The sequence below is a fragment of the Eptesicus fuscus genome, chromosome 14 (genome assembly GCF_027574615.1).
Source record: "Eptesicus fuscus isolate TK198812 chromosome 14, DD_ASM_mEF_20220401, whole genome shotgun sequence".
NCBI classification, from domain to species: Eukaryota; Metazoa; Chordata; class Mammalia; order Chiroptera; family Vespertilionidae; genus Eptesicus; species Eptesicus fuscus.
Genome location: NC_072486.1, coordinates 47,511,084 through 47,525,159, shown reverse-complemented (window position 1 = coordinate 47,525,159; position 14,076 = coordinate 47,511,084). Strand labels below are relative to the sequence as shown.

At 46.5% G+C, this 14,076-nt stretch overlaps 1 protein-coding gene across 3 annotated transcripts; it reads right to left on the bottom strand.

Annotated features, from left to right (window-relative positions):
* Positions 1–1,319: 1,319 nt before the first annotated feature.
* On the bottom strand, positions 1,320–12,751 carry ZNF212 (zinc finger protein 212). Of its 3 annotated transcripts, none has more exons than XM_028128956.2 (5): positions 12,669–12,751; positions 6,011–6,382; positions 5,795–5,921; positions 4,545–4,634; positions 1,320–3,789 (listed from the first exon to the last, which is right to left on the bottom strand). In XM_028128956.2, the coding sequence occupies exons 1-5, from the start codon at positions 12,690–12,692 to the stop codon at positions 2,930–2,932; spliced, it is 1,473 nt and encodes a 490-aa protein (XP_027984757.2). In that variant the 5' UTR covers positions 12,693–12,751; the 3' UTR covers positions 1,320–2,929. The 3 variants fall into 3 exon arrangements, with proteins under 3 accessions (XP_027984757.2, XP_054581990.1, XP_054581991.1); XM_054726015.1 differs by lacking the exon at positions 12,669–12,751 and adding an exon at positions 9,975–10,063; XM_054726016.1 differs by lacking the exon at positions 12,669–12,751 and adding an exon at positions 9,975–10,063 and having other exon boundaries at positions 1,320–3,786.
* Between the last annotated feature and the right edge of the window lie 1,325 nt (positions 12,752–14,076).

Sequence of the window (14,076 nt, the reverse complement as noted above, 5' to 3'; positions counted from 1 at the left end):
CTAAGGTAATAACCCAAACTCTTCCACCAAGACAAAGAATCCATTTTTGTTTTTAATCCTCACCCGAGGATATGTTTGTTTTTTTTATTTGAGAGAGAAACATTGATGAGTTGCCTCTCATACACACCCTGATCGGGGATCAAACCTGCAACCCAGATACGTGCCCTGACCGGGAATGAAACCCATAACCTTTTGGTGTATGGGATGATGCTCCAACCGAGGCACCCGAACAGGGTAATTAAGGCTGTTTTTGTGTTGTTTTATTCTTTAATTTCAGAGAGGAAGGGAGAGGGAGAGAAACATCAATGATGAGAATGAATCATTGGCTGCCTCCTGCATGCCTACTGGGGATCGAGCCTGCAACCCTGGGCATGTGCCCTTGATCGGAACTGAACCCAGGACCCGTTAGTCTGCAGGCCAATGCTCTATCCACTGAGCCAAACCAGCTAGAGCATAAAGACTGTTTTCATAGTGAAAAGTTCCCACTCAGGTTCTCAATTAGGTCCTTCTTATGTGAGCTATCAAAATTGTGCAGTTCCATAGGACAGGGCAGGTCTCAGTCCGTTGGTAGAAGATGATACCAGGGTTTCCCTTCAGAGGTTGACTCAGGTGGTGCAAACCAGCAGGGAATAGTGCGGGACACTGAGAGCTCAGTCTGAGGTTCTCGCTGGTACACAGCGTTTGGGAGGAGCCCGTCAGCAAATGGCCGCCAGGCTCTTATTTAAGATTTGGGCCCTTGGTTGACCATGGGGAGCCCATCTCAGCAGATAAATTCCTTCTCGGGGTTCACATCAAATGAATCTTTCTTCGTAGGGCCCATACTAGAGATCCTCTTAATGCCTTCAGCACTCATTTGCAAATTGTCTGTTACATTGCTTTACTTCAACAAGGAATTTCACAATGAACAACAATGCCATATATTGATTTGATCCCTTGTTGCTTCAAAGCAATACTCCTAACCTGGCCCCTAATTCCAGGGCTGCACCTTACTTGGAAAAAATATCAGTTTTTAAAGTGGCCCCACCCAGGTATGTAAAACTTCCGAGGGCAATTATTAGTAGAGGGAGACCAAAAATGTTACCAAGCCCCTTCCCCCTCAAAGCCGCCCCTGTTCAGACAATGCTGAGCTCCGTTCTGTGAATTCCCCTTATGCATCTGTTCATGCAACAAACGTGTGTTGAGCACCTTTGTGCAAAGTCCCTGCTCTCAGAGCTGGGAGTCTGGATACGATTAAGACATGGTTCCTGCCTTCAAAAAGCATCATGTGCTGTTGACTGTACCTTGTCAATCTTGTCCATCTCTCCTGTCCGTTGTGCTGGCTGACGCTCTAACCACTGAGCACACTGGCCAGAGCATTGAGATGCCTTTAATGTGTAATTTTTTATTTCTATGTATTCCGTTTTGTTTTGTGTACATGCATTTTTAATTTACATAAATGGTATTGTTATATATCTCAAATTTTCCACTCAGCATTGTAAGTTTAAGAGCAACCCATATGACTACTTGTGTATTGAAGCCACTATTTCCAACTGCTACCCAGTACTCCCTGGTGCACCTGCCTCCTCTACCTACTGCCTTCCAACAACTGACACGCAGACTGTCTGCAGCCCTCAGCGTCCACCAACAGGGTCCCACACACGCCCTCTTCTTGTCTGCAAATCTAGGTTTAAGTCAGCCCTCTGTTGCTGCTCCAGGTCAGGCATCTCCTCCACCTTGCTCCTAAGAGGGTCTTCTTGACAAATGGAGAAAAACACCCAACATGAGCACATTTTTTTGCCAGTAGCAAGTTTTATTCTAAGCAACTGCCAAGTCATCAAAGGGGACACTCACACAGGACCCAGGAGCCCACTCCCAAACAGCAGTGCGGCAGGCATTCAACACTCCTGGGAGACAAGCACCCGCGTGCTTTTTCTCCATCATCTCTGGAACAGAACTAACTGGGAAAGTGTGTCATCTGAACAACCTCAAGGAACAACTGGTCTAACAGGAACAAACTCAAATACAAGCTGATACAAGCTGAACAACCTTAAGTAACAAAGGAGTCGTCTACCCTGTGAGGCTGCAGAACGCAGCAAGGACGCAGATGGAAGAGGAAGTGAGCTGTGGTGAGAAACCCAAGCGCCGAACTCCTGAGAGGAAGCAGCTCCGTACTCTCAGCTCCTTTCCCAGACTCCTCATTCTCAATGGGGGCTCTGGGGTCTACTCTCACTGCTCTCTCCCTCTTGGTCCTTTTGATTCCGTGAGCCCCATCCGAGAGGGCCAAGTCCCCTCAAATAGGGAGCCCGCGCTATGCACCCTGACCACTGGCCTAAATGTGGATGGATGGGCTAAAGAAGGCCCAGAAACTATTCCCTCCCAGACGGCAGCAGTCCCCAGGTTAGGAACAACTTCTACAACTTGGGAAGTTTAAAAAACAAGTGTCAGGCTGTATTTTCTTCAAATCAGCTAATTTCTAATTCCAAAAAGGTTCTTCAGAGCAAGGTGAGCAGTTCATTTAAATTACTTCTACTTGTTATTAACAAGGAGACTACAACCGAAGAGGAAACAGAGGGTTATGCCTCCAGAGCTCTTCTGCACACCTGCTCATTCCTTTGGCCCGACTCCACCCGTGGGAAGACCTGAAACACTGGGACAGACCCTCAAACCAACCCCAGTGCACAAGTATCAGCATGGATGGGAAAACCCGAGACTCGAAGGTGCCAAAGACACGGCAAACACAGCAGCAGGGTAGACAGCAGGGACAGGCCTGGCCCCGCCCCTCCTCCACACAGTTCTGAGGCCTTGGGCTCGGCCTGCTGCTCGGCCAAAGTTAGGCAAATCAAAATGACACCCCCAAGGAAGAAGTCAGTCCCTGACTCTGCACAGTGTCTCTTCGGGGGACCAATGCCAGCCCCCTCAGCCCCCCCGGACAGGCGGGGGGCTGGCACCCTTAGAGAAGGCCGTTGGGCCGGCCTGGCTCCGAGGCGAGCGCGCCACGCTCCCGCTGGTGGATCTTCTGGTGCTGCAGGAGGTGCTGCTTCTGCACGAAGCTCCGCTCACACTCGGGGCAGGTGTAGGGCCGCTCGCCCGTGTGGATGCGCTGGTGCCGCACCAGATCTGATGGGTGGCTGAAGCTCTTGCCACAGTAACCACAGATGAGGCAACTCCGGCTTTTCCTCCAGGGGATGTGGCCGGGCAGGGCAACCAGGCTGTTGGGCGAGAACCTCTCCTGGACACGCTGGCCACCACTGGGCCCCTCCTGCGAGTGGCAGCGCTGGTGGTTCACCAGGTTCACCTTGCTGCTGAAGCTCCTCATGCACACGTCACACTGATGCTGCTTTCCCTTCTTGGACGGGGGCTTCAGCAGTGGCCTGGACCTAAGACTCTCCTCTGGCTCTGAGGTGGTGGAAGACTCCCATGATGGGTGGGCCCGCAGATAGGCCAGCTGCTGCTCACAGCGGAAGCTGAGCTCGCACTCAGGACAATCGTAGGGGCCAAAATCTTCCCTATTCAGCTTCAGGGCCGGGTTACATTCCGGAGCCAGTTGCACTGGCCTATTAGGTTTCTGCTTCGGGGGGCAGTCCAGACTTCTGTCACTGCCAGGGTCTCTGCTGCCCTCAGTGGGCTCCTCTAGATTAGCATCCCCGGCCCCTGGTTCCAAGAGGACAGAACCACCCTGAGTGTTCCAGAGCTCAGTCTGCTCCGGGCCCAGGAAAGCCGGCTCTTCCGCGGGGCCTGAGAGCTCTCCCGGAAGATCCTCAGAGCGTTCCGGTGGGTACTCTACCTCCTGCTTAATCACAACCCCTTCTGCTGCCAAAACAAAGAAAACCAACAAAAAAGATCACATTCTAGCATCTTGGGTTTCTTTGGAGCTAAACATCTGTGAATCCCAGAAGGGCTCAAATCAAAGGATCAAGGGAATTAGAGACTGACTGGGTTCCAAAACCTGGGTAGTGAAACCTATACTCGGGTAGAGACATGTGGGTTAAAAATCTGAGTATATTCTTCTTATAGAACAATGTTACAAATGATAGTTTTTCTAAGTTTGTCCACAAATTATATTCAATCTCTGAAAAATAGCTAAACATACTGAAAAACTATACTTACTTAGAAGAGTGTTAAAGTAATAAAAATAAGAAAGATTAAAAAAACATACACACACAACTAAACCTATAGCTTAAAAGTTCATGTATCCAGCTGTTCTTCCTGCACATTCTCCCCAAATTACCTGGCTTACAAATGCTTTTCCTGTCTCTCACCCAGTCAGCTTCACTCCTGATGCTGTGAATAACCCTATCCTCAATGCCCTGTGGGTTTTGACTAAAGTCTATTATGTACTCTCCTCTGTAGGATACGAAGAAGTCTGATATGGTCACGAATCTCAAGGATTCCAAATAGTGGTAAGGAGTGGACACACGTAATAGGTGAGCTAATGACAATCATAAAAGAATCTAGAATAAGTAAATGCCACATGAGGCTATCGATGATCAGTGTTTGGCAGTGGGAAAGCTCACCATACACTGCAGGGAGTGGGGAGGGGAATGGAATATTCTAGAGCCACTCACCTGGGTGGACACCACCAAGGCTTTCTTCCTCCAAGTCTCCCAGCATCTCTGTACCCAACTCCGCTTCTCCTTCAGGCTGGCCAAGGACCTCTGGGTTGGAAATGGCACAATGTGAGCCCAGGAGAGTAAATTCTCATTGCACACTAGTCATTTGCTGATGAACAAGGTGACCAATGTCAAGGAGTCAATATTAAAACTTCAAAGTACTGTTCCTGTCACTTTCCCCTAGTAGTTTGGGACAATTAGAAAATTATGGCCCATTGGAATGATGTATTCAGCTAACTGCCCCCTCGGTGCCCCTTCATTAGTCCCCTGTGGCTCAGCAGGCAGGCGCAGGAGCCCATCACTCATTCCGCCAACATCACCGCGTCCTCACACATACGTGGTTGCAAGTGTGGCTTCCTTCCAGGTATTTACTTTCCTCTGTGCTAATAAATTGCAGGCACTTACCCCCCACCTGTGACAGGTAAGGCATCGGCCACAAGCAACACATGACCCAGTGAGGTCACAGTAACCTTTCTGACCCGTTTGCTACTCTCCTGCCCCCTCCACTCTGCTCCAGCCCAGCGGCCTTCTTGACAATCCTCCATGAACCTTTTAGGTTGTAAAACATTTTGTCTACCGAACAAAATGCATTTATAATGTAATAGCTAACACTCTGCATATCAAGATCTATATCTATTAAAGCAGTTACTCTAATCAACACAGAATAAACACCAAGACCACAACTGGCTCTGATTCCAGCCACGTGCCAAGGACAATCTTTGGTTAGCCTGTACTGCCTGTCTCATCCCAGGTAACAAAGGATTCTTTATCAAATGGCCTTAAGCATTGGAAATAGCATGAGGCCTGGCCAGCATGGCTCAGTGGTTAAGCGTCGACCTGTGAACCAGGAAATCACAGTTCGATTCCCAGGGTACAGGCTCGGTTCCTGGGGGGTGTGCAGTAATCATCTTTCATCGTTGATGTTCCTGTCTCTCTCTCCCTCTCCTTTCCTCTCTGAAATAAAAATATATTAAGAAAAAATAATAGCATGAGGAACCCTATGTTTTATTATGAATAATACATATCATGACCTCTTATCTATTAGTAAATATTATCAAGATCTGACTATGTGACCACAAAGAAGGAAGGCATGACACCATGACCTTTCCTAATGCCTTGGTAAACTGAGGACCCAGAGACTCTCATTTCTCAACTCAGCACAGGCCAGGAATTGTGGGATGTCTGGGGCGGAAAGTGCTGCTTACTCAGAGAGACCAGCGTCTCATAGTTGCTCATCATCACGTTTCTGTACAGCTCCTTCTGCCAGTCCTCCAGATTCTCCCACTCCTGCTCCGAGAAGCAGACTCCATCATTCTCGAGTGACCTGGGCATCTGAAATTGCAAATGTTATACAATGAGTGCTTCCTGTCTCAGCCATTAGGGAAAAGCCACCAATTTAGAATCTCAAATAAAAGGACTACCTTGGGGGCCTCCCCGGTGCTGCCCGGGGGCAGCCGCAGGACCCAGAAGTTCCTGTTCCTCAGCAAATTCTCCATGTTCTCCATCCGCCTCTGCAGCAGCCCGTACTCCTGCAGCAGGGTCCCCAGCACGGCCCACTTGCCCTCCAGCTGGTTCCCGAACTCCACGGCCGTCTTCTCAAAGTCAGCCAGCTTCTTCTCGGCTGTCTCCATGCGTTTCTCCAGGCTCTGCAGCTGGGCGGCCTGGGACTCCATCTTCTTCTCCACGGCCTGGAGGGCGGCCATCACTGACTGGAGTGAGAGCTCTTCGGTCTCTGTCTCTTGTGGGGGCGGCGAGGGAGAAGCCAAAGGTGTGGCGCGGCGCTTCCTCCTGTGCTGGAGAGCCAGACCCGGGTCGGTCAGTCAGCGCCACTTCCCAACACCAAGGAGAGTCCAGCAGCACTTACAACTAGTACCTGGCTCCTACTTTTTAATTTTAAAAGTATGTTCTTTTGTATTCTGAAACTGCAAATTATACACATATAATAAAAAGTATGGGAAAATACGAGAAGGAAGGAAGGAGGGAAGGAGGATTATGTAAAATATGTTGTTAGAATATTGGTGTATTTCCTTTAAGTTTTTTTTTCATCTTTTTTTGGTCAATGAAATTGAAATCATAGTGTACATATGTTTTGTTACCTGTGTTTCATACATAGCATATTTTCTAAGAATTTTCTGTGTCAGGATTCATTTTTTAAACCAATTTCTCTCAGATATTTTGGGCTATTTGTGATATTTTGCTGTGATGATATTATTTACATCTACTCCTGACTCCACATTCCTCCCAGACTTCATAACTGATCATGTTCCCTTTGCTAAAACCTTTCAGCAACTCCTTAAGGTTCCTTAGCAGGACCTACAAGACTTAACTCATTCATCTGTGCACCCTAGCAGCTAGCATAAGTGAATAAATTCTTCATAATCATTCAGTGAAATGATCTAAGTCCTCTGGCATTCTTCTTATACTGCTCATTTTTATGGTCTGTCCTTGGCAAGAGGAAAATCCCTGTGGCTGAAGCTCAACATGACTAAGACCAATACTTGGGGAGTCCTCTTGAAGCTGTCCTCTGAGCCCCGCTGTCCTACTGCAGGTTCACATTTCAGTCCTAACCCCGCAAGACTCATCTCCTTTTATGTGGCACTCTTTGTTCGAGGCTGCTTCTCTGACCACGACGAAGACATTGAGAAGAAATATGTTTACAAGCCATTCATGTCCCCTTTAGTGAACAACCTGCTAAAGTCTTATCCACTTAATTTTGGGTTATCTGACTGTTCCTTCCTGTCCCCTAGGATTTTGCTATAAATTCTGGACACTAATCTTTATCAGTTATATCAGTTGCAAATATCTTCTCTTTATTTGTACTATTTTTTTTTTTACTCTCTTCAGTATTATTGATCAAAAGTCCTTAACTTTAATGGAGCTGAATGTTATCAATATTAATACTTTTATGGTTTGAACTTTTGTGTCAGTTGTAAAAAAAAAAAAATCTAGAACCCACAATACAGTCTTCTAAATACTTTATAGTTTTGATTTTCCTGTTTAAGTATTTACCTCAACTAGTACTGATATTTGTGTATGGTGCTGATATTTGTGTATGGTGCAAGACTCAATTTTCATATGGGAAATCAACAGACCTAACACTACATAATGAAAAATCCATCATTTACCACTGATCTGAAATGCTATCTCTGTCATAAGTCAAGTTTTCTTACATATCAGTTTATTTCTGGCTTCCCTATTCTGATCTACGGGTCAATTTTTCTATCACTTTATCAATATTGCCATCTTAATGGCCATAGCTTTTTTATAATTATTGATATCTGGTAAGGAAAGTCCTACCTCCTTGTCTTACAGGAGTATATTGACTATTTTAGGCCTGTTGATATTCTACAAATTTGAAAAACTTCACAAAAAAATATCTTTAGAGATTGTGTTTGGAGCTGCCTCAAATCCATAGGTAAATTTGAAAAGTGACATCTTTAGGATGAAATGTTTCAATCCATGCACATATTATACACTCTTTTTTAAAGGTATTTTTGATGTCTTTCAATATTTGAGCATAGCCCTAACTGGTTTGGCTCAGTGGATAGAGCGTCGGCCTGCGGACTCAAGGGTCCCAGGTTTGATTCCGGTCAAGGGCATGTACCTTGGTTGCGGGCACATCTCCAGTGGGGGGCGGGGGGTGCAGGAGGCAGCTGATTGATCTTTTTCATCGATGTTTCTAACTGTCTATCCCTCTCCCTTCCTCTCTGTAAAAAAAATCAATAAAATATATTTTTAAAAAATAAAAAATATTTGAGCATATTTCCCAAATACCTGTTCCAATTCTCAAATCCCAAAATTTAGAGGCTTAAGACAACCACATCTATCTTGCTCGTGAATCTGCAATTAAATGAGGGTTTGGCAGGGAGCTTGTGTCACCTGAGCAAATAACAGGCTAGCAGGCACTGCGACCATCTGAGGAACCCCAAGCCACGTAGAGGGCGCATGGTGAAATTCTGCTTAACAGCCCTACCTAAGGTCCCGGCCTCACCGACGTCAGCACCAGAACACTTTCATTACTAACAGGGTTTGTTTTTCTTTTATTATTTTTTCCTTCACCATTTATCCCTCTATGCCCTCTTCCACCTCCACCCCGCCACCCTGCAATCACCACTCTGTTGTCTGTGTCCATAAGCTCTTTTTTTCTTTTTGTTCAATCCCTCCACCACCACCCCTTTAAAAAAAATACTTTATTGATTTTTAGCAAGAGAGGAAGGGAGAGGGAGAGAGAAAATCAATGCGAGAGCGCAACATCAATCGGCTGCCTCCTGCACAGCCTCCACTGGGGATCTAGCCCGCAACCCAAGCATGTGCCCTTGACTGGCAATCGAACCTGTATCTTCCTGGTGCATGGGACACCGCTCAACCAACTGAGCCACACCGGCCAGGGCACTAATAAGGTTTTATGCGTTCTCTCTTTTTTCTTCACCACTCTCTCTATATATCAAAATTATGTATATGGGGTAGATATATAGGAAAAATTAATCCTATCCTCTCTATATGTCCTGTCTACTATAACAGCCACTAGAAACATGTGGCTGTTTAAAGTTAAATTAAAAATGCAAATTCCTCAGTCATACTAGCTACATTACAAGTGCTCAATAGCCACATGTACCTTGTAGCTACTGCACTGAGCAGTGCAGACAGAATATTTCCATCATCTCAGAATGTTCTTGGGTGATACTACACCCTCACTAATTGTTTCCTGCTTGATAAAATACTAAGGCAATATCAAAATCTTCTACTATGGTAGTGAATTTTCCTTGTTCTATCAACTTTTGTTTTATATATATTTGAGGCTACATAATTAGGTGCATATAACACTAGAAATGTAATATCAAGCTAGTAAATTAAGTCTTTTACCATTATAAAAATAGTATTAATCCTCTATCTCTAGCAATATTAATATAGCTAAGCCAATTTCCTCCCTCCCTCTCTTCCTTTTTTTTTTGGTTAATTCTCACTGGAGGATATTCTTTCCACTTGATTTTAGAAAGTGGAAGGGAGGAGGAAGGGGAAGAGAGGAGAGAAACATCAATGTGAGAGAGCCACATGAATTGGTTGCCTCCTGCACTCGCCCCATTTGGGGCGGGGAACCTGCAATCCAGTATGTGCCCTTGACCAGAATCAAGCCTGCAACTCTTAGGAATGAGGATCAATGCTCTAACCACTGATCCACACCAACAAGGGCCAATTTTCTTTTGATTAGTATTAACCTGATATATGATTTCCTATCCTTTCATATCCAGTCATTTCCACAGCTTTATCCTATACTGTATGTTATAAACCATATAGTTGAATTTCCCTCATCCTGCCCATCTTTTTAACTAGATCATTCAGTCCATTTACATTTATTCGAATTATTGATGTATATTTATTTTGTACCTTTTTTGTGTGATTTATCCCATCTTTCATCTTCATTCTTGCCTTCTTTTAGATGATTTTTTCCTTATTCTGTTATTCCCCCTCCTTTTTTTCTTTTTAAATATATTTTTATTGATTTTAGAGAGGAAGGGAGGAGAGATAAAAACATGATGAGAGAGAATCATTGATGGGCTGCCTCCTGCACATCCCCTATTGGAGACTGAGCCCGCAACCTGGGCATGTGCCCTTGACCAGAATTGAACCTGGGACCCTTCCGTCTGCAGATCGATGCTCTATTCACTGAGCCAAACCAGCTAGGGTGATTCATGTTTAATTTTGTCAGACAGCTGGAGTTCTACTTTAAATTAAATTCTCTGCTTGCAGTTTCTTGGACCATCCAGGTCATATAAATTCAGGCAATAAAACCATTTGAGAGTCATCCATTTTCCAGAGACATCTTGCACCCATCTCTCGGCACCAAGGTCTGACATATGTAACTTTCTCTGCAATCACCTGGCGGTAAGAGCTTTTAGTTCACCCTGAATCTTGCCCTTTGGAGTCTCAGCTTTATGGGATTCAGGTAGGAGGCTTCCTGGGGACTCTTAGGCACTGAGTTTCATCTTCTATTTCCCAGGCCCCTTGAGGTCATAAACACCACAGATGAATGTGCAGCAAAAGCCCTCCAAGTTGGTTTCAGAACTCTCCTTACCTCTTAAGAGCTCCCTCTTTCACCTGGATTTTGGGCTCCAAATATTCTTTACTAACATACATTTCAAATATATGTGTCGTTCCCTCCCCGCCCCCCGCCCCCAGCATTTTTAGTTGTTTTCATCATCGTATCTACTTGGCCACACTATCAAATGAGAGGTACAGAATCCTCTTTTAAGAGAAAATGCCTGAGAATAGGAATATGCTGAAGGACAATTTAAATACATTCTACAAGGACAGATCCATAAGTCAGAGCGCAGTTCTGAATTTTGGAGGATCTTTGAGGCTTCCTTTTAACAAGACCTGCTAATGACATGCAAGTCGTTGTGCCCTGACAAGTTAGTACACTTGTCCTCCTGCCCTGCTTTACTACTCATTTGGCCTTGAGGAAAAGCCCAGTCTCTGACTCTGTCACCTTAGTTAAAGGAGTCAGATGAGGTAAAGGCTGTAAACATTGTGTCTTGTCTTCACAGTTCAACTTTAGCTTCCCTGAGAGCAAACACTGTTCTCCAAGCCTGCCAATCCCTCCCCTCTTAGTTCTCACCCCCTTCCTGCAAGAATCAAACAGCCCTGACCACCGCTGTTTCTCTCTCGCCTCTCTCTCCCTTCCCCTCTCTCTGTAAAATTAATAAAAACATATCCTCGGGTGAGGACTGAAAAAATAAAAAAAGAATCAAATACAGTGCATCTTGCTAGCCCTCAATTCTCACGAGATCTCATATGATTCTGAAAGTGTTTCTAGACCACGAAATGCTTGGGGCGCAGATGGGAGGCAGCGATCGATGCTTCTCTTTCTCCCGCCCCCTCTCTCCCTTCCTCTCTAAAATCAATAAAAACATATCCTCGGGTGAGGATTAAAAAAAAAAAAAATCAATGAGTAAAAAAAAAAAAAATCAATGGGTTATAAAAAAAAAAAGAACCAACCAATGAACGCTTAAATAAGTGGAACAACAAATCGATGTTTCTCTCTTTCCCTCTCTCTCTCCCTCCTCTCTCTATCTAAAAATCAATAATAAAAAAAAATTAAATTCCAGCCCTGGCCGGCTGTCGTCCGGATATGCCAAGGTTGCCGGTTCGATCGCCCATCAGGGCACACACAAGAAGCAACCAATGAATGCATAAATAAGTGGAACAACAAATCGATGTTCCTCTTGCTCTTTCTCTCTAAATCAAAATAAAATAAAAAACAATTAAATTCCATCTGCCCTTTCCATAGCACATCCTCCTGTATTATCAAATTAACCACTACTTTCGAATAACATGCGAATGTCAGAGCTGGCAGGAACCTTAAGAGACTCTCCAGCAACTAGTCCAACACAATTTACGAAGAAAACGGAGGCCCAGCACTGGATGGGTGGGAGCCGAGTTACGGCTGGAATCAGTTTCTTGCCTCCAAGCCCAGCATTTTCCTCTCCCCAAGCCCCGTGTCCTGCGGAAGGCTGGGGGAGCCCCCACAGCCTCACACACAAACCCCGGCAACTGCACGGCGAGCTGACACCTGTCCCCGGGGAGGGGAAGCCCAGCCCGACTTCAACCTGCGGCTGCACCCCCCGGGACAGAAGTCCGTGGCGGGACAATGTGGCAGAAGGGACCAGCGGAGCACAATGGCCGAGAGCGAGCCGAGCTGGCCGCCGAGGAGCGAGGAGCGCTCGGGTCCCCGGAGCAGCCGGCGGGCTCCCGGGCAGCTGCGGGGACCCGGAGTTTCCATCGCGACACCTCTCCGGGAAACGGGCTCTCTCTGGGCGCCGCGGAGAACGCGTGTGGGGACGGTCACACACCCGAGAACATGGAACTAGCCTCGGAGAAGTTTCCCGGCGAAGGCGCGTCGCTCTGGGGCTCCGGCCCGACGCGGAAGGGACCGGACAGGGGAGGGCAGAGCCGGGGGTCGCGGGGGCAGGTGGGCGCTCACCGGCGCAGCGGCAGCCCGGGGGGACCACCCCCCCCCCCGCGCCCCGCCCCGCAGCTCTGTCTCCCCGAACGCGCCCCCGGGCCAGGGGGGACTCTTACCCGAGCCGACGCCGACTCCGCCATGGCTGCCAGTCGCCTGTCCGCGGCGGGGCCGCGCCTGCTCTCCCTCGGACTGCGCGCGGGTCTGCGGGGCGTCCCAGCCCCTCCTCGAAGCCGCCACCAGCGCCGTGTTGACACAAGGCCAAGACCGGCTCCAGCCGCTCGTCCTCAGCGCGCGGGATTCCCATTGCGCCCCCGTGCGGCCGGAGGGTGAAGAGCAGCTCCGCCTCCACGTCAAGTGCAGGTTCCAAATTTAAGGCAAACCCAACGGACTTTGTTTTTTATTTTTCTTATTTTACGTGCCCAGAACTCTGCTAGGTGCTTTGCGATATTCCAAACTGTATAAAACTCAGACTTTGTTCTGAGAGAAGAACATGTAATCTAGTTGGGGAAAAAGAGCTATGGTCCCAAATGGGAAGCGGTTGTATTCCAAAATTTTGCTTTTTAGCAGCTAGAAGTACACTTCCCATCTCAACAATGTGGGGTCAGATGCCAAGGCCAACCCACCGTAGCCTATTCATTATAGTAATCACATGCCTTGGAAACCCCAAGATAGCCCTGATATCAAATATGTAATCCAGTGCACATGCTATATGTGAAATGATGCGTGTGGAGTTTTGCAAACCATACTTGCCTAATTTGTGCCACATTGTCTCTGCAGAGACTTGCAATGAACTTCCACTTCCAATGATAGACATGAAATGCTTCCCCTGAGAACTAAACTCTATGTTCACATGACTGAGTCCTTCTTGGTATGCAGGGCTCAGGTCAGACTTCACCTCTTCAGAGCGACATTCCCTTTATCTTCCTCCATCCCAACCTCAGTCTAGTTATTCTCCTCCAAAAATTGTTCATAGCATTTATCACAATCCAAAATCACCTCATTTTCTCATTTGTTTATATGATAATTCACGAAAATGTCTCTCCCTCCTCGGTACTTCTATTTGCTCATAGAAGAGCTCATAAATATTTTTGGGTGATTGAATAGCAAATCAGAGATCAAGGCTAGGAAAAGTCACCTCCAAGAGAAGGCATGATGTCCAGGGCAAACACTATTTAAAGAAGGGGCCATGTGGAGGAAACTAGTCAGCCATTGAGATATATATCCAGGGTTTGATCTACTCTCTCTGGCCAACAAAAACTTACTGCAGATACAGAAAATAATGTATGGGGATTGTGGAGATAGACATATCAGGACATAGAATACTGAGGTCACTAAGCGAGCCAGGTATAGAACTCACACTCCATTCCATTTCTATGTCCAGCAGGCAACCTTATGCTGATGCAGGTCCCTGTGCAGCTAGCTATTGGGAGACAACAGGCAGGTCAGGCTGATGCAACTATCCAGCCCACCCTTGGAAGTTATTAAACTGATTCTCTGGCTTATCCATCAGTCAGTCTCTTGAGA

What these genes read in the sequence shown, in the direction of transcription:
- ZNF212 (XM_054726015.1), bottom strand. Translation starts at nt 10,010, where the DNA reads ATGAAGATGAAAGATGGGATAAATCACACAAAAAAG. An exon ending in GGATAAATCACACAAAAAAG is followed by an intron (nt 6,383 to 9,974) that starts GTACAAAATAAA and finishes CTGGCTCTCCAG; the next exon opens with CACAGGAGGAAGCGCCGCGC. An exon ending in GCACCGGGGAGGCCCCCAAG is followed by an intron (nt 5,922 to 6,010) that starts GTAGTCCTTTTA and finishes TTGCAATTTCAG; the next exon opens with ATGCCCAGGTCACTCGAGAA.